The sequence below is a fragment of the Pseudonaja textilis genome, chromosome 3, assembly GCF_049901715.1.
Source record: "Pseudonaja textilis isolate UNSWEBS1 chromosome 3, rPseTex1.2, whole genome shotgun sequence".
NCBI lineage: Eukaryota > Metazoa > Chordata > Lepidosauria > Squamata > Elapidae > Pseudonaja > Pseudonaja textilis.
In genome coordinates, this window is record NC_141992.1 from 13,492,722 (window position 1) to 13,518,293 (window position 25,572).

Consider the following 25,572-nt stretch of genomic DNA (forward strand, 5'->3'; position numbering starts at 1 on the left):
ACCCTCCCATGCCTGCCTGCCTCTCCCCCCCCCCTCCCCGAGGTAAACCCTGATGTGGCCTTCAATGAAATTGAGTTTGACACCCTTGCTCTAAATGATGTGTGCATGTATAACTGAGGACCTGAAACAAGAGCAGTTACGGATGGTATTTTTCAAGGTGAACTTCGACACATTATTCGAGCAGTTTTCCAGGCAATAGTGAAGATGGCCTCTGTTATTGCCTTCTTCTAGGATAGTTCTTGACTCCCTTGACTAGCCTAATCTTGGGATTCCCTGATGATCTGCCCTGCAAATATTAACTAGGTCCAACTCTTCTCACCACTGAGGCCCAAACAAAGTCAGCCAAGTGCAAACCACCTCCTAAGGAGGAAGAAGAGCTGGTATTGTATTCTCTGATGAAGCAAAGGAATTTAAAAACAGCTTCCAAAAGCAGTAAGAGGGTACGTCCTTCAGCAAGATGACATAACTGAGGGAATGGAGCTAGCAACATTCTACTTTTAAAAATAAACCTGTGAAGTTTAAAAATGCAAAATAGATATGTGAAATCCGCTAAGCCTCCATTTTTAATCTTTTGTCAGGGAGCAGATGAGATGAAATGAGGACAATAACAAAAAAAAAATCAAACTTCACCAAATCAATGGGTTTTGACCATGAATTTTGGGAATAAAAATTAGAAGGTTGGGTGTAACTCATAGATCAGACCTGAAATCTTTTAAAGCTTATCAGCATACTGCCAGAGATTTACTGTCGGTAATCAATTGCCATGCTAATGTCGTAGTTCAGAAAGTCATGAGAAACCAGCCATGATAGTAAACCAACCATCATGTCTGTTTCAGAAAAATAGAACAATTGCACTTTACTGATCCAGATTTCAGATTAAGTTTATCTTTCAGTGAATCTAATCCATATTTTACTTCGGACTACTATGAGTATTCCAGTTCACAGAAACAAGAATGAGATATAATTTTACTATGAGTTTTATTTCACCTTTCAAATGAATGTGCTTCACATAGTGTACCCACCTGCTTGGTTCTCTTGGGTTGATTCTTATGTACAATGATGTCATTGCCCAGAGTGTAATGGAAGTTATGGATGGCAAGAACCTTAATGGACAAGAAAAAGAACTAAGGTAAAAATGCTACTATAGCAAAGGTGGGCCTAACATCAAGACCTATCATGAGAAAATAAACAAGCCAACTCCATACATGACATTAACCACAAGTGTGTCTATTTCTCTGTTCAATTGAGTCTCCTTACTGAACCAACCCAGGATATTTTAATTAATATTAATATTAATGTTAATATTTTAATCGTTGGAAAAGTAACTTATTACCGGGGTGGGATTCTACCAGTTCACACCAACTCTATAGAACTGGTTGTTAATGTCACCGGTAGTTCTTAGAACTGGTAAAACCAACCCCTGGCTGGCCCCGCCCCTCTCTGCTGCTCCCATGGGCCAAAACCCTGCGTTTTCTTACTGCGCATGCACGACATTTTTGCGCATGTGCTGCAATCTTTGTCTCATTTTCTCCCTTGACCACCCCTCCCTTCGCTGGCCCTGGCCCCGCCAATCTCTGCCACCCCTACACTCCCAAACCCAGTCTTTTTTACTATGCATGCATGACATTTTTCGTGCATGTGTGGCAATCCTTGCCTCATTCTCTTCCCCACCCGGCCCTCCCTTCACTGGCACCACACCTGCCACTCTCCACCACTCCTATGCTCCAAAAACCATTTTTTCTACTTTGCATGTGCATCAATCCTTGCCTCATTCTCCGCCACCCTCCCTGCCCCACCCCTACTTATAGCACATATGTGCTATCTACAAAAATTTTCCCACCCAGTGCTCACAACAGCAGCAGCAGCAGCAGTGCCAGCCAGCCAGCCAGCCAGCCATCACTGCCTGCCTTCTGCCGCCCTGCTGGAGCAAGCTGCAAACCCCGGTCACCACCACCGCTAACCATCCTCACCCGGCCGGCCGGCCTCCCAGGCCTGCCTGCCTGTCGTTAAAGAAGACGTAAGGCCCGGCCACCACCGCCGTCACTAGCCATCCTCACCCGCCCAGACAGCCTACCCCGGCCTCCAAAGATGCAGATCAGTAAGTATGACTCAGTCACCCACCTGCCGCCACCAGCCCTGGTCTAGTGCCAACTCGCAGGACGCCCACCACTCTCATCAATGCTCCCTGCCTCATCTGCTGCCTTCTTCCCTCGCCTGTGGCCCTCCATTGTTGCTGCCTTGCCTTCCCACCACTGATTGGTGAGTGAGGAGGCAAAGCAGCAAGCCCCGTGCTGCCGGTCCCCTACCTCCTCCTGCCACCACTACCACCACCGCTGCCAGCACTGGTTGAGTGCCAACTCCTGGACTGGCCACCGCTGCCTCACCCACCTGGCAGCTGCCACCTTGGCTAAGCTGGCCAGCGGCCACCATCTTTGTTAGGCTGGCCAGTGGCCACCATCTTGGCTAGGCCAGCTGTTGGCCGCCATCTTGGCTAGGCTGGTGCCATCTTGGCTAGGCTGGCTGCCATTTTGGATAGTCCAGCCACCATCTTGGGTAGGCCAGCCTCCACCTTCCCTTGCCCGCTGTGGCCCAAGGGTTGCCGCCTTCCTTGCCTTCCTTGATTGGTGAGTGAGGAGGCAAAGCAAGAACCATGGTCACCTACCTTCTCCTGCCACCGCCGCCGCCACTGCCAGCCCAGTCAAATGCCGACTCCTGGGCCAGCCGTCCTCGCTGCAGCACGCTTGAAGACTGAGGAGGACCCCGGCGTAGCTGGCTAGCCAAGTTGCCTGCCTCATTTTTAGTAAGTTGTCTTTTTTATTGATGTATTTCTTTATTTATTTAGTATCTGTTTTGTTTCTATGATTAATAAAAACAAAAACATACTAAAAAAATAAATAAATACATCAATAAAAAAGCAACTTATCAAAAATGAGGCAGGCAACTTCTTGTTACATTGATGTTGCTATATAATGACTTAAGCAGAAACAAATAATGTATAACAACAATGTAACAAGAAGTTGCCTACCTCATTTTGGGTGAGTTGCTTTTTTATGTATTTATTTATTTTTTTAGTATCTGTTTTTGTTTTTATTAAAAGCAAAATAGATACTGAAGAAATAAATACATAAATAAGAAAAGTAATTTACCAAAAATGAGGCAGGCAACTTCTTGTTACGTTGTTGTTATACATTATCTGTTTCTGCTTAAATCAATATATAGCAACATCAATGTAACAAGAAGTTGCCTGCATTCATAAACGGAAAAAAATAAAAATAAAAGTTTTTTATTTTTTTTAAACATAAACATAAACAAAACAAACCATAAAACAAACCATCTTCAGTTACATACAGTCTGTCGGTTGGTACAAATCACTTGTGCACAATCTCTGCAGTCTTTCCCTTCCAATTTGCATTAATCCTTATATCATAAATTCACTATATTTATATTATCACTATTAATTACTTACTAGACTTTACTAATATTACATCATTTTATGAGAGCAAATCACCATTTTTTACTTAATCTACTTTATAATGTTCATTTCATCATCACCAATCTATTCTATAACAATATATCCTTACTTTACCTTACCTCTGTAATTCTATTATACTTAGATTATATTATAAAGTATTAAAAAATATTTCTTAAATGAGAAAGCAAAGCAGAAACAAATATCAATAAGTACAGCAGTGTAACAGAAAAATTATTTAAATTTCTTTGTGTTGGCTTATTTCTAATTTTGTTAATTATATCAACATGTTTATAATTATCAACCTCTGTATTTAATTCATACATAGCAATGATCATTATCCACCTAATTTCTACCTCTTATCTCTATCCATTTCTGCACATTGTAATTTTCTAATTTCATTTTCATCTTCGTTTTTCCACTGTTGTGCAAACATAATTCTAGCTGCTGTTAACACGTGTAACATTAAATATGTTTTGTACTCCCTTTATTTATGTGGGTGCCAACAAAAATATTTTTGATCTCAAAATTTAAATCTATATTGCCTTACCATTTTTGCTAACCTTAACACAATCTTGAATATCTTTTTGAGTACTACCAGAGCACAATACTGAACCTAATTCGTGTATTCCAGTTTTTTAAACTGAGGAATAAATTTCAGAAAAAGAATTCAGTATTGCTCTGTAAATATGCCTATCAATTCCATTCGTAATCTAACTTGTTAGATGATTTTGTACTATTATGGGTTTTTGTACTATATATATATCTGCATAAGGCTGTAAAAAGCTTCAGTACATTTTTATGCTGCATTCTAAAAAGGTTAGGCGACCAAACATGGCTTCCCCTGGCTTCTCTCTCTTTCTCTGCTATAGAGAGAGCATTCCATCCTGGACTGTTGGTCCAGGTAAGTAGTCTTGGCTTTTGGGCCACTGCTGGCAAAATAACAAACTCCCTTGGTTTCTTAATAGTATTTCCATTTTAAGTGTTTCTTTTTCAATTAATGAATTGTAATTATGAAAATATCAGCCATTCTTTTATATACACAGTGCAGCATCTTTTTTATAGACTGTCATTTTCAAATCTACTTTGAGTTCCCCATAGCTCCCTATAGCTGCCCGAGCCTCACCCAGCCCTCCCTGTAGCTCCTCGTAGCTGCCCGGGCCTCGCCCAGCCCTCCCCATAGCTCCTTGTAGCTGTCCGGGCCTCGCCTTGCCCTCCCTGTAGCTCCTCTTAGCTGCCCGGGCCTCACCCAGCCCTCCCCAGGATTCCCCAAGGCCTTGGAAACTGGCAAAAAATACTTGCTAAGCAATTGGCCACTAAGCGAGGACCTGGCCATCAAGCAAGGACCACTTAAATTTGGGTTGCCGGTCACATGGCCACATGGCCACACCCACCCCAGTCACATGACCATGTAGCCATGCCCACCCCAGTCACATGACCACCTAGCCACACCCAGTCAGCAAGCTACTCCTACCCCTGCTTATCACCATATAAAGTTAAACCTAATTCAGCTTTCACACATAGTAAAACAAAAGGATGCAACTATATTATTGTTTAGCACCATGCTGTTTAAATGAAGACTAAAACTCCTGGCTAAATATTATATGAGAATTCAGCCACATTCTTGTAACCCATAGTTGCCTGGTGTTTGATTAAATATTCATTTAATAAAGATATAAAGATCACTCTTGAGTTGAATTGGACTCCTAGAGATTATACAACCATATAGTATACTTGGCAGTATTATGGAGTTCGTTTGATTGGCAGGATGTTTTTCAGAATTTATTTATTTATTTATTCATTCATTCATTCATTCATTTATTTGATTTGTCAATCACTTACAAGATAATAGTTATAAGTATATACATAGTTATGAATACATGAAATGCGTACATATAAGAAAAATAAAAGAAACAATAGGACAGGGACAGTAGGCACGTTGGTGCGCTTATGCACGTCCCCTACAGACCTCTTAGGAAAGGGGTGCGGTCAATAGTAGACAGTCTAAGGTTAAAGTTTTTGGGGTTTGGGGAAGAAACCAGAGTCAAATAGAGTATTCCAGACATTAACCACTCTGTTGCTGAAGTCGTATTTCCTGCAATCAAGTTTGGTGGGGTTAACCTTGAGTTTGTATCTATTGTGTGCTCTTGTGTTGTTATGGTTGAAGCTGAAGTATTCATTGACAGGTAAGTCGTTGCAACCATACTTAGATCAGACCGAAGACGGCACAATTCAAAATTTTCTAGATCTAGAATTTCAAGTCTGGTGGCATAAGGTATTCTACAACCAGTAGAGGAATGGAGAACTCTTCTTGTGAAATATTTCTGGACTTTCTCAACTGTGCTAATATCAGATACGTAATGTGGGTTCCAGACTGATGAGCTGTATTCGAATATTGGTCTAGCAAATGTTTTGTATGCTCTAATTAGTAGTGTGATATTACCAGAGAAAAAGCTACATAGGATTAGGTTAACAACTTTTAATGCCTTTTTGGCTATGTAGTTACAGTGAGCCCTAGCACTTAGATCATTAGAGATGAGTACTCCAAGGTCCTTTACAGAGCTTGGATCATCAACAAGGTCTTGACTATTCAGCTTGTATTTTATTTTCTGATTTTTTTTTGCCAATATGTAAGACAGGCCATTTATTTGTTGAGATTTGAAGTTACCATTTGTTTGACCATTCTGATACATAGTTAAGATCTTTTTGAAGGGTAGCAGTATTGTATGTTGTATTGAACAGCTTTATATCATCAGCGAAGAGAATGCAGTTGCTCTTAAAATGATCACAGAGGTCATTTATGTAGAGTATGAAGAGAGTTGGTCTTAGAACGCTGCCTTGGGGGACACCACTATTGACAGGTACAGAATTTGATAGGACACTCCCAATTTTGACCATTTGTTGTCTGTTTGACAGGAATGCTTCTATCCAGTTATGCAGTTGTCCAGAGATACCATAAGATTTTAGTTTTAGGAGTAATTTGGCGTGTACCACTGAATCAAAGGCTTTACAGAAGTCTATGTAGATTGTGTCTACTGTTTTTCCCTGATCGAGTTGTGTAGTCCATATGTTTTTGCAGTGTAAGAGTTGCAGATTACAGGATAGTTTTTTCCTGAAACCAAATTGTTTATTGGAGAGTAGGTTGTTTGTCTCTAAGTGGAGGATAATGGATAATTCCTGGTCTAACCTATAGCCTTAATAGCAATAGCACTTAGACTTATATACAGCTTCACAGTGTTTTACAGCCGTCTCTCAGCAGTTTACACAGTCAGCATATTGCCTTAAGTCCTCATTTTAAAGGACTGAGTCAACTTTGACTTAGACTCAAGTTTGACTTGTGGGGAAATATTTAACTTTTGATGACCTTCACCATGTCTAGGTACTAACCATGATGCATGCTTGAATGCTTTCAAGCTTTGGCTTAAAATCTTCATTACAGGGATATGGTTGGTTTTAATTTGTACTGTTGAAGACTCAATGTTATTCCACCATCAACGAATGCATAGCAGGAGATGAGAAGGGAAAAGAGACAGAAGATAGAAGACGCAAGGTGATTCATTCTATTTCCCTAAACTCAAGTGTGGTATAAATTGATATTCAACTTTCTTATAAATGTAATGTCCTAAGCACTTCACAGGAAAAGAAATTGTTTTAGAAATGACCTATAAACAAATATTACCTAACAGGACTTATAACATGACACAACAGTGATGGTATCTTGCTTGTTGAGAAAAAGAAAACAAACCTGCTTTGAATCATTGATTATTTAGTTGTTGGTTTGAAAAGTCAGAGTAGAAGTGGTGTTAAAAGGACTGAGCTCCTGGTTTCTCAACCATGAACAAGAACAAAACCCATTTATTTACTTCCTCCTCAAAATTTGTGACATATATTATGTTTCTATGATCTTAGCAAGTAGAATCAGGTTTGTTCACATTACCAGCTTTTCCCGTTCTGTGTCAGTCCCCCAACTATTTCCCTTGGCAAGAAAGACTTAGTAAGGAGGTTACATTTCTTAAATGGATTATATGAACTACAATGCAATTGTCAATTAGCAACGAACTCTGTCTAACTAAGCACAATAAGCTTGTTTAACTTGTTGTATTACTACAGTTAACCTTGTGCTTCTAAATCGGGTCTTGAAGCACTTATCCACATGTTTCTAAAATATTACTATGAATATTTCCCTAAACTCAAATATGGTATACATTGATATTCAACTTTCTTATAAATGTAATGTCCTAAGCACTTCACAGGAAAAGAAATTGTTTTAAAAATGACCTATGAACAAATATTACCTAACAGGACTTATAACATGACACGACAGTGATGGTATCTTGCTTGTTGAGAAAAACAAAAACAAACCTGCTTTGAATCATTGATTATTTAGTTGTTGGTTTGAAAAGTCAAAGTAGAAGTGGTGTTAAAAGGACTGAGCTCCTGGTTTCTCAACCATGAACAAGAACAAAACCCATTTATTTACTTCCTCCTCAAAATTTGTGACATATGTTATGTTTCTATGATCTTAGCGAGTAGAATCAGGTCTGTTCACATTACCAGCTTTTCCCGTTCTGTGTCAATCCCCCAACTATTTCTCTTGGCAAGAAAGACTTAGTAAGGAGGCTACATTTCTTAAATGGATTATATGAACTACAATGCAATTGTCAATTAGCAATAAACTCTGTCTAACTAAGCACAATAAGCTTGTTTAACTTGTTGTATTACTACAGTTGACCTTGTGCTTCTAAATCGGGTCTTGAAGCACTTATCTACATGTTTCTAAAATATTACTATGAAAGAAAGACTCTACACAATTTAGGAAAGAGGTTATTCGGCACCCATTCCAATGGAAAAAAAAGAATACTTATTTAATGTATTTTGGTAGACATATTAGGTTATATTTTTTATGAAAAATGTATGATACATTTCTACTTCCCATATAATGTTTTTCCCAATTGCCAATTGGGATGTATTCTCCTTCAGTCACTTTCCCACTAATGAATTATAGAAACTTCACACAACATCTAACCATTGTTGACATTTTAAAAAGACTATTACCATTACCAAGGACTCTAAAATCTGTTGTAAGTCAGTAGTAAGGAAATTATTTTAGTCATTTTTATAAATAAATGTGTTCATTGTGGCTTAGTCATTTAAGTACTGTACCACCTGCCAGATCTAATAATTTAAGAAGGCAAAAGTCCTACCACAATTCCATACATTATGTTTTCTGAAAGTCCAAGGAACAGAATAGGGGACTATTCTCAACTAAAACAGTGATGATAAATTACTCCATGAAATTACATTTATCTCCCAACAAAAGAATTTTCCCCTAGGTGAAAGATTTCCAGAAAGGCACTTAACTGAGATTCTATGTACCCTCTCAGATTTATAAACACAACTCCATGTTTCTATGCTTATGGCTGAAAACTGACATGAATTGGGATTTACATATTTAACTTGTGTTCATCACCTTGAATATGCTTTCTGTCTTATATCAAACCAGCCTCATCTTTCTTGCGTGAGGTCTGAAGTCAAACTGGCTAACCAGATCATTGACTAGCTTAGCCTACTTCTCAAGATTTAAGTATGCAGCTCAGATTTCCTTGGATGGAAAATAAAGTTTTGAAAAAGGACATGGATAAACAATTCTTAGCCATTTAACATAAAATTAATGGCAATAAATCTAGGTTCTCACCACTGATCCTTTTTGTGAAACAGAAAAAGTAAAGTTTCTCTTAAGTTACTGCTCCACTCTAGTCCACGTTACACAGTATAAGTATTATGGTGGGGCAGTGGTTAGAATGCAGTACTGCTAGCTACTTCTGCTGACTGTTGATTGCCAAAAGTTTGGAAGTTCAAATCTCAACCAGGCTCAAGGTTGACTCAGTCTTCCATCCTTCTGATGTCAGTAAAATGAGGACTCAGATTGTTGGGGGCAATATGCTGACTTTGTAAACCACCTAGAGTAACCAGCTTTGTAAAGCAGTATGAAGCGATATGTAAGTCTAAGTGCTATTACTATTAGGTTTCATTCCTTCATTCATTTGGTTATGTTATGAAAGTGATTTGCCACAGCCTTCTTTCTATATGTCAATTTCCTACTAGGCCTAGTAAATCCTTAGATTTTTTTTATTTATTGTTTTTATAAATAACTCAAGTTAGTGGAGATATCTAATACTCATTCCTCCTTCTATTTTCCCTCTGTGAGGTGGGCTGGGTTGAGAAGCAATGATTGGCCCAAAGGCATCCAATTGGCTTTCATGCCTAAGGCCGGACTAAAATACTTCTGGTTTCTAAGTTGGCATCTTAACCACAACACTAAACTGGCTTTCATTTATTTTTCAATTTTCCTGGTGTTCTCATCCAAGTACTAACCTGTTCAGCGTTTTTAAGCTCAGTCAAGGAAAAACAGCTCTTTCCATTAAGGCCATGGAGTATGCCCTGTACTTTAGACACATTCTACAATATTCTTTTTTTCTGAGTTTTGGAAAGGAATGGTTGTTTATATGAGATAAATCCTAGGTTGATACCAAATGATGAAATGAACTGCAATGGCGCATTTCTAACCTTAGGAATGCAAGATTTCATCATGCCAAACAGAAACAGAACAGAAAACTGCGTGACAAAATTCCTGCACCTTAATCCAAGCATCTGTCCTATCCCAAGAAAGAATGTAAAATCACTTACAACAACTTCTTGATATAGCTTTCAAAATCTGAGTTCACTGACATATAATACAACAATGGTCATGTCTAATTGTATAATTGCTCAGTTCAGACATTACCTTCATGCTGTATAATCAATCCAAAAATAAAAAGATCAAATCTCCATGCTCATAGCTGAGCTGGTGATGTAAAGGAATCTTTTTTAAAAAAATATTTTCTATTAAATACTGTACATTTCATGGTGCTTTATAAACACTGTGTTGTCTAGGTATTTAATTTACTTAACAATACAAATTACATTCTTAATCTCCATCCCTTTTTTCCAACCATTGGTAAAATAAATTCCATGTTTGATAATATTCTACATCCTCTTTCTGCTAAATTTTCAATAATCTTTCCATTTCTACACAATCTAATATCTTCTTAACTATTTGTTCATTTCACGGTATATCTTTAAAAAGGAACATTTTCATTTCTTGTTTAAAGTCTGTTTTAATAAGAAGAAATCTTGTATAAAGAAATCAGTAGTGTTACAGTATTATATATTTATTTTATTTTATTTTATTTGTCAAGCATGTATTAGAAAACAGATATAAATATAAAAACGATTCTGAATACATGAAATGAATACGAATAAAAGGGAACATTAGGACAGGGATGGTAGGCACGTTGGTGCACTTATGCACGCCCCTTACAGACCTCTTAGGAATGGGGTGAGGCCAACAGTCTAAGATTAAAGTTTTTGGGGTTTGGGGAAGAAACCACAGAGTCAGGTAGAATATTCTAGACATTGACCACTCTGTTACTGAAGTCGTATTTCCTGCAATCAGGTTTGGTGTGATTTACCTTGAGTTTGATCTATTGTGTGCTTGTGTATTGTTGTGGTTGAAGCTGAAGTAGTCATTGACGTGTAGAACATTATGTTGGCAATGCTAGCTTTTAGGCATTTTTAAATTTCATTGTTTCATTGTTATTATTGAAATGGTCATAATTCTTATTGATGTTATTTTATACTGCTTTATGATGGAAATAAAGACATGTGCTTGGAGATGTAAAAAAAGAACTGGTCTCCTTGCTTATGACACCAGAGAATCTACAGGTAGTCTTGCAAGATTTATTATCATTCGTTGCTTTAAATATATAATGGCTCAAAGGGATGTCTTTACATGTATACCATAATACTTTGATTCATATTATGACTACTTCTATAAGCAGAAAAAATAGTTTGAGCTGAAAAGGAATTTCTAGTTTAGGAAGACCCATGCTTAGCTTCATTAAGTTGTAGGGAAATCCCCGTTACGGCCACCAATTGAACCGGGTCGATGGTTATGAACCCCAGCTCCATTTTTGAGAAAACCCTGCCAGATTTCAAGGGAATTATGCAACATAAAGTATGCTAGGTTGATCTTCAACCTAGCACACACACAGTGTCCTCGAAAACCAAATTCAGATTAAATTAGATAGCCAGGGAAAAAAATACTTATTTGTTTGTTTGTCTGTTTGTTTTTGACATTTATTTAACTCTGGGTGGCTTGCAATTTTAAAAAGACAAGACTATATGAAACCATACAAAATCTATAAATGATATAAATAACATATTGTAAAATAAAAATGCACAGAAATAACTATCAAAACAAGCAATGGAAAATCTAGAAGAAACGGAGGACATTTTCAACCAACTCTTCTCATATTCACTCATCTTCCAGAAACAATGTTGGATAACATTGATTTTGAAACTGAATAAATCCATGGAGAAAAAGATAGTTCCAGTGATATTAATTCTAGGGCTCTATCAGAGGTGTTCACAGGGTATTATTTTAAAAAGTGAAGATTGTTGCCACCTTGTTTATTTTTTTATGTGTGTTCCATAAATGATGCTTCTTCTGTGTGGGAGCAACATGGTTCATACACAGCATCAGGGAACGCTACCTAAAGAAAAGTATGTCTCTATTCTTAGTTGTAAGTATCTTGGAGGTAAGTGGTTGGCCATTGTGAGAAACCAAGATGGAGTTTGACCTGATCCAGCAGAGCCATTGTTATGTTCTCCCAGGGGTGGGCTGCTGGGGAGTCACAGAGGTTTGGAAGAGCCCCTAGCTAAGAATCCGTGCAGTTCGGAGAACCCCCAAGTCCCACCCCTGGCTGGCCCTTCTCATGCCAACCAGGACTCCAGGAGTCCCCACATGGCCTGTTTTGGATGCAGGTAAGTGCAGGGCATGCACAGACACATGGGGAGGGTGAAAAATGGCCCTCCCGGAAGTTCTGGAAGGCCGGGAATGGGCCCGCTTCTGGCCTCCAGAGGGCCTCCACAGTCCAGGGAGGCCATTTTCGCCCTCCCAGAGGCTCAAGGAAAGCCTCCAGAGCCCGGGCATGGTGCAGGAGGCCAACTAGGCCACGCCCACCCAGCAACTGGGCAGAGAACCCCTTGCTAAAATGTTTGAAGCCCACCCCTGTGTTCTTCCATTCCACGATTCACAAAAACCAACACTCTGAAAAAAAAATCACAAAAGCTACCCATTCTTAGGTAGAGCAATATGAAACATTGCAGGTTCTAGAACCTACTCCATGTAAGCAAAAATAAGAAAATGGTCTTCAGAGCTATTTACCGCTCAGAAGGAGGAAAGAAAAACATTTCTAATGTTATTTGCTCATGCGTTTTATGAATACATAACCTATTCTTGGTGACTCAGAAGTGGGACATGTGAGTGAAACATTATCCAAGTATTAATCGAAGGACATGCCAAGACATTGTTTATGTCAGGAGTTTATAGTGGAAACTTTTGAGGAAAACTGACTTAGAAATGTATACAGTTCTAAAGAAGTATGTCTAGTGTCAGGATTCTGGCAGTTTAGTTTAGTTTACTTTACTTGTTGCACCTTGTACAACGAAATCAAACACCATCTTCAGTGCACATCATGACCATGGCCATGAAAATAAACACAAACACACATCCTTCACCCTTCACACATTGAACCAGAAACCCCCGACACCGCACCAACACTGCACTATATAGCAGAATTCAAAAGAGCTACTGCCCTTGGATAGTTACCCCAGTTAAATCATGAGTCAACTCATAAAATACACTGCTCAGAAAAATAAAGGGAACACAAAAAAGACATCCTAGATCTGAATGAATGAAATATTCTCATTAAATACTTTGTTCATTTAGCAACCCATGGAGGTCTGGATTTGGAGTTACACTCAAAATTAAAGTGGAAAAAAACATTACAGGCTGATCCAACTTTGATGTAATGTCCTTAAAACAAGTCAAAATGAGGCTCAGTAGTGTGTGTGGCCTCCACGTGCCTATATGACCTCCCTACAACACCAGGGCATGCTCCTGATGAGGTGGCGGGTGGTTTCCTGAGGTATCTCCACCCACACCTGGACTAAAGCATCCCCCAACTCCTGGACAGTCTGTGGTGCAATGTGGCGTTGGTGGATGGAGAGAGACATGATGTCCCAGATGTTCTCAATTGGATTCAGGTCTGGGGAACGGGCGGGCCAGTCCATAGCATATTTGCCTTTGTCTTGCAGGAACTGCTGACACACTCCAGCCACAATTTAGCACTGTCTTGCATTAGGAGGAAACCAGGGCCAACCGGTTGCACCAGCATATGGTCTCACAAGGGGTCTGAGGATCTCATCTCGGTACCTAATGGCAGTCAGGCTACCTCTGGTGAACACATGGAGGGCTGTGCGGCTCCCTAAAGAAATGCCACCCCACACCATTACTGACCCACTGCCAAACCGGTCATGCTGGAGGATGTTGCAGGCAGCAGAACGTTCTCCACAGCGTTTCCAGACCCTGTCATGTCTGTCACATGTGCTCCGTGTGAACCTACTTTCATCTGTGAAGAGCACAGGGCGCCAGTGGCAAATTTGCCAATCTTGGTGTTGAGCCCAACATTTATATTGCTAAGTGAAACATTTTTAGTTGGGTTTTGCCTTATTTTATGCCTTTTCTTGTCACTGTTTTTAAATGAATCATTGTAATTGTTAGGTTAGTAGCGTGGTGGTTAAATGAATCTGGCTTCCCCATGGACTTTGCTTGTCAAAAGCTCGCAAAAGCTCAACACATGACCCCAGGACACTGCAACCAGTGGTGGGATTCATCCAGTTCGCACCACTTCAGGAGAACCGGTTGTTAACTTTCTGAGCAGTTTAGTGAACTGGTTGTTGGAAGAAATCATTAGGGAGAAGAACCGATTGTTAAATTATTTGAATCCCACCACTGCCCCATGCCCCCTGATTTCTCATTTCCACGTGGGAATTAACCCTACTTTTAATCTGAAGATAATCCCCATTCCCCCCCTCAAGTCACAGGCAGCTCTGTGTACCCTCTTGGGGGACCCTCAAAATTCTCTGGGGGGCGATGAAATGCCAGGGGAGGGAACCAGTCATTTTTCTTTGGGTCTTTGGAAACAGCTTGTTCCTTTTGAAGTCCGTCCTTCTTCTCCAGGTAGGGAGGGATTCCGCGGTGGGATTCAGCCAGTTGACACCATTTCAGGTGAACCGGTTGTTAACTTTCTAAGCAGTTTGGTAAACTGGTTGTTGGAAGATATCATTAGGGCAGAGTGTCAGGGTTCCGGCAGTTACTCCAATTAAATCATGACCCTTGAGCCACACTCCCAAAACCAAAGAGGATTTATTTGAAGGTAACATTCTACATCGGGTGCTAATCTGGGCATAGCCAACTCTGAGATACGTAATTCACTGTCACCCTTTATCCTGGTTTTCCCCCCACCCCTCTGGGTGTATCATCCAACGAAAAAACGTCCATAGCCAAGTCATCAATCATGCTCTCCAATTAGATTTTTTTTGCAGCAGAAGATTCAGCCATCTAATCAGTCTTAGAAGAAAATATGAATGGGATGTACTCAACCCAGCTCACCTCATAGGATGTTTCTGATGGGGAAGACAGGAGACAGAAACATTGGTTTTGTATATTAACTTGAGGTGACCAACATAAAAATGAGAATATAAAATACATTATCTTTAGTTCGTTTAACTTGTTTATCAGTTAATATCTGATAATATCTGATATCTTAATTTCTTTCTCTTTTGTTTGGTTTATTCATTAAGTTTACCCTTTGATATTTTATGATGTAATAAAGATGTTGAGATTCTAGAAAGAGTGAAGAGAAGAGCAACAAAGATGATTAGGAGACTGCAGGCTAAAACATATAAACATAAAACATAAAAACATACAGTATAAAGAACGGTTGCAGAACTGGGTATTGCAGAACTGGGTTGCAGGACTAGGGGTGACATGATAGCATTGTTCCAATATCTCAGGGGCTGCCACAAAGAAGAGGGAGTCAAGCTATTCTCCAAAGCACCTGAAGGCAGGACAAGAAGTAACGGGTGGAAACTAATCAAGGAGAAAACCAATTTAGAATTAAGGAGGAATTTCCTGACAGTTAGAACAATTAATCAGTGGAACAACTTGCCTCCAGAAGTTGTTCCAACACTGGAAGTTTTTAAGAAGTGGACAACACAAACACACACACACACACACACACACACACACACACACACACACACCAGGCATATTCCAGTCCCAAAGGTGTTTTTTCAGGAGGCAACTGGATTTTCTTGGTTTTTTTTTTCTTTTGAGGAAGTTTCTCTTCTCCTCCAAGAAGTTTCTTCAGCTCTGACAGGATGGTGGGGAATGGAAGGATTTATATTCCTTGCAGACAGCTGGTCATTTTCGTTCTTTTAGAGGGTTGTTGAAGCACTTGGAGGTTTATTTGTGTCCTCAGGGTCACATGAGTGGTGCTCCTGGTTCCTGTAGTCTGCAATTTTTCCTCTGGAAATCCATTCCTATTCCCACACCTTTCAAAGGGTATTCATCCCAAAATTGTATAGCTAAAAGTCTTCAAAAGAAAAAGGAAGTCCAGTTGCCTCCTGAATGACTAAGAATCTCTACAGACTCTCATCCCGGGTTGCCAAGGTCAACAGCGCACAAAGTGAAAGAAGGGAAGCCACCTGCAGCTAGCCGAGACTTTGCCTGGAAAAGGGGGTTCTCAGTCCAGAGTCTCGCGTGTTCCACAAGGGAACCCCTCCTGGCTGGTGCTGCCCAGAACACAAGCAGCTGCGGCGGGCAAACTGCCCATCATGGGGCTCCAGCATCAGGATCTGCTCCCCGATTCCCTCCCCGCCTCCCCCCATCCCTTCCCCTTCCATACCGCCAGGAGGAAACGCGCGGCGGTAGAGCCCCACTTGCCCTGGGACGAAGCCGGCATCGTGGGCTTTGGAGGCCGAGAGAGGCTGGCGGATACTCCGGGGCAGCGCGCTCGACTGGAAAGTCAACGAAGGTGCGCTGAGATTTTAAACTGGCCACCTGCTAAAGAGGGGCGGGAAACAGAGAGAGAAAGAGAGAGAGGAAACGCTGCTCGCCGGACTCAAGGATCGTGCCCCTCCCTGTCCTTTTTTTTTGCCTGATTGTCTTGGCAACAGCTACGGTTTAAGGAAATGTAGTACCTCGGCTTCTTTTTACTCCGCCTTCCCACTGAGGAATCCACTGCAGCCATTTGGCAGGTTCTTGTTGTTTGCTTTGGGTTAAAGCAAGAATCAAAGTAAAAGTTGGAAAGTAAGTTTTTTTTTTTAAAGTAAAACCGATTTAGAAATTAGCAAATCATTGGGAAGTAGCTTTTTTTGTTGTTTTTTTACAGGAAAAAAAAAGCATAATGAGCAGACAGTCTTTCCATATTACTAAACAGTAGTAATTTAGTTCTCTAGTACTTATCCACGCAAGACTAAACTTTTTTGGTTGACTGATGATGTGCCATCGAGTTATTTTTTGAACTCCTAGTAACCACATAAAATAGATTTCTCCCAATATGCTCGTATTCCTAATCTGGGTTTTCATGTCTTCCAGTGGTGTGTTCATTGCAACTGTAACAGTTTATCCATGTTGCTGCAGTCCTCTTTTCTTTATTTCTTTCATCTTTGGCATCATGACAGCCTTTTCCAGAGAGTTGGGTCTTCTCCAGTACCAAGTTCAAAAATGTCAATCCTATATTTTGACTTTTTCTTCCATGCTGTGTTACAGTGATGACTTTCACAGTTCTGATCTAAATACGTCATGGCATTTGAATATCTTTTCCAGGGCATTCATGGGTGCTGTATTGGGTGCTAGTCTGCAGTGTATTTCTTCACTGTTCAGTGTATTTCCTTTACTGTTGGTAGTTGAACTTAATTATTAAACACTAGCATCTCATTACAGTTACAGTACACATTACTGTAATGTCACATAATAAATAGTTCTATGGAAAAATACCTTGTTTTTGACATTCTTCAAAAATATCTTGTGTCATTCTTTAGATAAAACTGGGAATAATTTTATATATTGAACTAAGTAGAATGATTTTGCCCATGAGGGAGATAACACAGGATTCCCTTTGTTTTGTAATTTGCCTTCACTGTTTTTATAAAAAATAATAAATCTATTCAGAAGATTGAAGAAGACAAGTGCAATCAATTCATTCAATTGCTTGGATAAAATCTGGATTACTCAAGATAAGGAGGATACAGCTATTTGACTGGAATAAGCAATAAATGGAATCCAACTAAAACCTTCACAGTTAGGCTGATAGAAGTAAACCAGACTCATACACACACACGTACCATATATCACATGTAAGATCAGTTGTGGATTCTAAGCAGCCATAAGAGAAAACCAGATACAGTCATAGACGTGAAGTAGTATTTTTATCCAATGAAGCTAAAGCAGAACAGATTTTTGAAAGTTTGGAAACAGCAAGTGAAACAGTCACATTTGAATTCATCCATTACAAATCTGTACCTTCACATAATTCTAGCTGGTCCCAGTCTCTTTCTCCAGTGTGCCAGTAGCCCTGTCCAAATTTAGGATAGAACATCTGTAGAAAAAAAGTAAGAACATTTGCTCTTAAATCAGAGTGATTCTAAGGACCAGACAGTTTGAACATCATTATGTTGGAAAGATAGTTTGCATACTTTACTGGAATTTATATTTGTTGTTTTCAATATATAGCATAGGTAATTTTTGATGTTTATGTTGATCATTTTATCTTTTCAGATGAATTACTCATTGAAATGTTAAAGACTTACTCACTGAAATTGTAAAGACTGTCACTCCAATCACAGTATCTAGGGTGGAGTTGAGAGATGAAAAAAAAAGCCCTTCATTTTACCAGTTGCCTTGTTTCCTAGTGGCTCCTCCTAAAACATTTTATGTTGATTTGCTAAGCAAGGTAGATCACACCTCTTTGTAGTGCTAAGTGCCTTGGCAAGATGCCAACACCTGGTAGCACAAGTTCTGGATCTTATTTCAAATACCAACAATAGTCCACCCAATAGAAACACCATTCCCAAACTTGTCACTCTAACACAGCAATGGCTGAAGATAGCAATTGAGAAAGTAATAATTTTTCACTCCAGACTAAATTGTTTGATTAGATGTCCCCAATTTTTGAGGTTGAAAGTAAAATGGCCTGTGTTTTTTTAAATTATTATTATTCTTTCTTCTGCTGCCACCATCACTAATTTCTTTTATTAGTGTGAAAATTCCCTAAGTCTGTAAAGCTACATAACTGGGTAGAACATGGAAAAGATAAAGACCTTTGGTTAGCCCAGAGACCAAGGAACAAATAGATTTATTTAATAATATAACATACATTTTAACAGATTTACTTATTTTTACAAATTCACTACATTCCTTCAATTCAAGCATATCCAAATATTCTTAATCTGGCTCCTTTTGAAGGAAGAGGTAGTGCCAAGTTTGGGTTCTAAACCTCCCTTGGACCTGTCCTTCCATCTGCACTTTCAAAGTCCATTTCCTCATTTTTTTTTTCCTCCTGGAATTTAACTTGGAAGAAATGCCCTCTCTTGCCCTCTTTTAATAGATGGCTCCACCACCTAAGCATCAAACAACCAAAATTCCATTGACTTAAATGAATGGAAGAAAAAACCTAGACAAATATCTAAGACTTGGCTCCCATGTTCTGCACTCAGCAGATCTTCCATCTAGATTCCTGGCTTCAAGAAAGCAATGAATCTAGTGGTGTTGAACGCAAGAAGCTTCTGCTGCTATTTACTTCCTAGATGTGGAATTGAGTTTCTGGAATGATATTCGGTTGCAAATATACCTGGCCTGAATAACTGAATAATTAGTTATAACATTGACCATGGCTAGGGTAATAGTCTATTGCATCTGAAAACAAGTAACTTAGTGCAAGTTGCTATAGGGTGCTACATTCCCCAAGCATTGAGATAGTAAGGTTGGAATTTGGGGAGAACATAGATGAATTAATGAAGATAATGGATTAAGCACCAGAGTTGTTTTTCTTTTGTTATTTTGTCTTGTTTGCAATTGTATTATTGTTGGGAGCCACCCAGAGTTCTATTTTACAAGATGAATGACAACAAAAATGTTTCTTCTTCTTCTTCTTCTTCTTCTTCTTCTTCTTCTTCTTCTTCTTCTTCTTCTCCTCCTCCTCCTCCTCCTCCTCCTCCTCCTTCTTCTCCTTCTTCCATATTCATCATCGGACATTGGCGATCATGTTTTTATAACAACCGCATGAGAAAGTGCTGTTGAGTTTTGTCCAAACCAGTCCCTTAGATATTGATGTTCTTCTTCTGCCTGGACTTCATTTGCCTTCAATCTTTCCTCAGAGGAATAAATGAAGTATGCAGTATTTTTCTGGGTGTCGCATCACATGTCCAAAATATTCTAACTTTCACTTTTTATGGTTTTGATTATTTCCCTTGGCTTATCACCTCCTCATTTCTGATTTTGTCAACCATAAAAATGTTTAAATAACTAAATACATACATACCTATATACAGTCAATAACTGATATTATAGTAGTTCTCCATATATTTCAATTGTCTAAAAAGGTATACTGCCAATCTAGGCAGATAAGGAGCAATTCCAACCTTCTGAGGTGGGTAAAATGAGGACCCAGATTGTTGGGGGCAATATGCGACTCTGTAAACCACTTTGAGAGGGCTGTGAAGCATTATAAAGCAGTATATAAGTCTAAGTGCTATTGCTAATATATTCTACCCACCCTGAATGGACCCTAACACTTTCTTAGAAAAGGCTTTAAATTCTAGATCATTTAAAACATGATTTTCATCTATTCAACATGTATGCCTGCCTGTGTGAAAAATAAACCAAGCGCAATAATATATTAATAATACACAGTTCAATGCCGTTCACAAGGAGCAGCCAGGAAAATCTTTCCCACATAGTTGTTACTCTTTAGATATGGAAACAATTATAGTTTTCCCATTCCTTTTCAATATATTCATAATCTGAAATTACAAACCCGAGTAGCATAATTCCCATAAAAGAGTATTTATCTCATGCAGAGCAAAACTGAACATGAAAATGAATTTGATATCTGTTCAGCGTAATTGCGCTTAGTCACTACCAGTTCATAACTTGATTAAAGTTTCATTTTTGCTGCAAACTTCCATGAAAGATTTGTTGGGGGTGGGGGTGTACTAGAGGGTGAAAGGTGGAAGTGCGACTATTCTTAATCAGTAACCATTTACAATTTCAGAAATCTGGCAGGATGTATGTGAGATAAGTTTGTCTCTATTTAAGGTTAATTTATAGTTGCCCTTAAATTCCAAGAAAACAGAAAAACACTTTTGAGATATGAACGAAGCAAAGAGACTCCAAATGTAGGATTCTTTTCTGAACCATTTTACCCAGGAGCTTAGCATGTAGGAGGCACCAAGACAGACAGAAATAGTCACAAGGCACCTGAACCTCAACTGGAAATTGACCAGATAGGCGCTTTAATAGTGGAGGAAAGTGGTACCTTTATTGCTGCTGGCATTTCTCTGCTCTTCAACACTATTTAATTTTACTGCTACTTCTCTGTATAATGTGCCTGTTTAAGTATGGAGCTAGTCTGAAGACATTTATATATTTACTTATTTATTTATATTTCATATTTCTTAACCACCCATCTCCCTTTCGATTTATATTGGAAGCTAGTAGATCATGTTAAAATTCTACCTGACCCCCAAAGGGACAACACTAAGGGTGAACCATATCATTGATGAGCCATCAAAAAATATTGATCTGTAATGGATTGTGAAAGAGAGGATGATGTGTCTTTAATGTGATTATTGTTGAGGTAATTCCCTGTTAGGAGAATGAGCGCATACAGGGAGACGTAGTGAGAGTGGTGAAGAATAACACACAAACAGCACACAGATACACTGTACAGTAAATGTAGGTTTTTACTTCCAATAAACATTTAAGCAAAGTCCAAACAAGCACAGTCCAAACATTCACAGTTAAATCAGTCAGTGTCCAGTCCAGGGATAATGCAAATATCAAAGTCCAGTATAAAAACAGTTCAGTAACAGACTTATATCAACGATCAGTAACAGTCATTAGGAAGAATGGCAACTCTCTCCAACAGAAAGGAACAGAAACTCACTGAGACTACTCTGAGACTAAACAACCCAGGTTTCTGGCTCCATCTTATGGCCATTTGAGAAACCACACCCAATTACAGTTTTAGCATGCTCTTAAAGACATAGTATTAAAATGTCTATCCTAGTTTATATATTTCCAACCCAAATAACTGTTAGGTGACTTACATTCCTAACAATTACTGTAGGGAGGAATTGTTACTCAGATTTTGTCTCATTCAGGGAAAGTAATTGTTCATTTCACAGTGCTTATATAACCTTCCCCAGTCCCACAGGATTCTGGAAGGCACACAACATCAAACAAAATACAACAAAACATTAATAAATACCTAAATTTCAGGTAAAAACTGGTGACATAAAGGTAGTAAGGATAATGCCAACCTCCCCTGCAGAAGTTGAGGTCCCCAGGCAACAAAAAGGTAGTTTATCCAGGAGGACATTGAACTTTTCCACCACCATCATGGTTGAGTTTGCAAACCAAAGTTAGGGCTCTTTCTTTCTGGCTATCATGGGTTGGGTCTGAGAGTTCTCACCCGATCATCAATAGAGTCTGGTTGATAATCCTGGGAGGCCTCTTCTAAGAAAGTGGATCCAAGATATTTAGACTTGTATCTTGCAACCTACAGAGAATTCAAGTTAAGACTGGATTAATGGATAAAGACCAGGTTCAAATTTGCAATTAGTTCAATTGGGAACTTCAGGTTGATTCTATTGTATTTATTTATTTGATTGAAATTTCACCTTTCATTCAGAAGCTCATGGCAGCATTTATATTCTTTACCGTAGTCCCTGCTCTCTACTGCCTTTAGGTCTCAGGATCAACGAGGCCCTACTTGCAACCTTCAATTCAAGGGAACTGATTAAAGATGGATGAAGACCAGGTTCAAATTTACAATTAGTTCAATTGGGAACTTCAGGTTGATTCTATTTATTTATTTGATTGAAATTTCACCTTTCATTCAGAAGCTCATGGCAGCATTTATATTCTTTACCGTAGTCCCTGCTTTCTACTGCCTTTAGGTCTCAGGATGAACGGGGCCCTATTGGCCTTTTGTAAGGCCATGAAGACTTAGTTGTGTGCCCAGGTCTGTGGTCCCAAGTGTGTTAAGAGCCCACTCCTTGCTGTGGAGGGATTAAAAAAAATTATTACTAGTTCTGTGGGAGTGGTTTGTTGGGCGTGGTGTGGTTTGGTGGGTGTGGCTTGGTGGGTGTGGCAGGGGAAGGATACTGTAAAATCTCCATTCCCTCCCCACCCCACTAACCTGCTTTCCAGCTCCGTTCTCCTGTGCAGGGCAATGAAAGAACACCCAGCCGATCAGCTGGGACTCGGGAGGCAGAGAATAGATGGGGGCGGGGGGGGGGAAGTAAGAGGAGGTACTTGGTTTCCAAAAGAAAATTCAAGAGCAAAATCAAGAAAACAAATCAATCAATCGTCAATCTGAAGGACAGTTTTCTAGAATAAAGAATGAAAATGTGAAATTTATAAATGTGAAATTATCTACAGCCCTCACATCCTAGACATAAATTGTTTCAACTTCTACCTTCAAAACGATGCTATCGGGCACACCAGGACAACTAGACACAAGGACAGTTTTTTCCCGAATGCCATCACTCTGCTAAACAACTAATTCCCACAACACTGTCAAACTAATTAGTAAGACTATATTACTAATATTCTTGTCATCCTTCCTATTAGCTATCTCTTCCAACTTATGACTATAATCGTGTTGCTTGTATTGTTACAATTTATATTGTTTTATTGTTCCCTAGTATGATTTGATTACTTATTAGTAACTTATGACTATCACTAAGTGTTGTATCTTATGATTCTTGATGAATGTATTTTATTTTTTTCCTTATGTACATTGAGAGCTTATGCATCAAAAACAGATTCCTTGTGTGTCCAATCACACTTGGCCAATAAAGAATTCTCTTCTCTTCTCTTCTCTTCTCTTCTCTTCTCTTCTCTTCTCTTCTCTTCTCTTCTCTTCTCTTCTATTCTATTCTATTCTATTCTATTCTGTTATATGTAGGCATGGCTGATATTTTCATTTTCATTTTCTTTCCAAATGTGCAAACATGAGCCATTTTTTGTCCTTTTAGTAGATTTTAAGGATGAAGATGGGAGAATTTTCAGATGGAATATTCTGTGGAAAGATGGCTGCCTGAAGGCATAATAAGCACCTGTGCTCCTTCTTCCCTCTCTTCTTGGCTCTTCCCTGGTTGTCAAGATGACCCAGCTGCCAATCAAATAGCAGCTGCCAGTCAAATAGCATCCACCAATCAAACAGGAGCATTAGTCAGGAGAGAAGGAGGAAGGTATGTTGAATATGTTTACTGCCTTGAATTATTTATAAAACTAATAAAAGTGGGAAATAAATAAAAACATGCATATACAATACATGCATATTGTACTTATGTACACAATGGCTGCCTGCAGCCTCATGAGAAAGAGGTTGGATTAAAAAAACAAGAGCAAATCCCAGGAATCAAATTAAGAGGGAAATTAAAAATCGACTGCCCTAATGAGAAAGGTGCAACTGGAAAGGAGAAGCAACTGAGAACACTAAGGAAAGAGAGACATGTTTTTTCTTTCCCTCAGACCTGACTTGAAAGAACAGTTCTTCAAGCTGTTTCCCTCAGATGGAACAAAGATTTGTGAGAAGAGGAAAAGAATCAAGAAGCCTAGTCAGGAGCAAAAAGGAAAAAAAGATGAAGAAAAAAGTCAAAGCTTTGACAGAAAAGAAATTTTAAAAAAATAGAAACCAGAAAAACATGAAAGACAGATTGAACTTTGTAGAAAAAGGTAGTGTATTTCTAGAGAGAGTGCCAGTAGAAATATCAAAAATAACTATAAACAAATCTGTTAGAGATATAGAATCGAATGCTATGGTGAAATTAAGTGACATATAGAGAAATTAAGACAATGTATAGTTAAAGAGAGTGTAGAAAATAGTTAAAACAGAAAATAATTGTATTATTTATGAACTAGTTGAAGACATTTATAATTTACAATTCCTTTGGTCTTTTGTTCATTTGCTAAACTTTGCTTGTGTAAAATAAAAGTCTCCCCCTCCCAGCCACTAATAGGAGACATTGTTTTATTTATTTATTTTATTTATTTTATTTATTTGTCAATTGTTTACGAGATAAGTAAAAGTGTATTGTTCAGCTGTTAAGTCATGTTTGAGTTTTCATGATCCCATAGGCCACAACACACACTCCTGTCTTCCAGAGTTTGCCCAAATTCATGTTTATTGTGTTGATGATACTACCAGTATCTAACCAAATCATCCTCTGCTATCACCTTCTTCTTTGCCTTCAGTTTTTCCCAACATCAGGGTCTTTTTCTCTTCTCATTTGGTTGTCAAAATATTTGAGCTTCAGCTTCACTATTTCTCCTTCCAAAGAACATTCAGGATTGATTTCCTTTTGGATTGACTGATTTGATCTCCTTGCAGTCCAAGGGACTCTCAAGTCTTCTCCAACACTACAATTAAAAGCATCAATTATTTGGCACACTACCTTCCTTATGGTCCAACTCTCATAGCCATACATTACTGTTGGGAAAACTATAGCTTTAACTACAGTATATAGAACTTTGTTGGCAAGATGATATCTCTACTTTTTAATATGCTGTCTAGGTTTGCCATAGCTTTCCTCCCCAGGAGCAAGTGTCTTTTAATTCAATGGCTGCAGTCACCATCTGCGGTGATCTTGGAGCCCAAGAAAATTAAATCTGTCACTGCTTCCATTTCTTCCTCTTCTATTTGCCAGGAAGTGATGGGACCAGATACCATGATCTTAATTTATATAACGTTGAGTTTCAAGTTAACTTTTGCACTCTCTTCTTTCACTCTCATCAGGAGGAACTTCAGTTCCTCTTTACTTTCTGCCATTAGAGAGGTATTGTCTGCATATCCAAGGTTGTCAAGATTTATCCTGACAATCTTAATTCTGACTTGTCCAGCCCAGCATTTCACATGATGTAC

General features: G+C 38.9%; 1 protein-coding gene across 4 annotated transcripts in view; it reads right to left on the reverse strand.

The window, feature by feature from the left end:
* Positions 1-25,572, reverse strand: part of LOC113434531 (cadherin-like protein 26) — an 86,784-nt gene that overhangs the window by 27,054 nt on the left and 34,158 nt on the right. For 3 of the 4 annotated variants that reach the window (XM_087928933.1, XM_087928931.1, XM_087928932.1), the window contains exon 5: positions 1,023-1,103. In XM_087928933.1, coding sequence (XP_087785059.1) covers positions 1,023-1,103 — 81 coding nt within the window. Of the gene's footprint in view, positions 1-1,022; positions 1,104-16,323; positions 16,543-25,572 lie in introns of those variants that run through there. The other variant, XM_026697771.2, reaches the window with a different exon arrangement.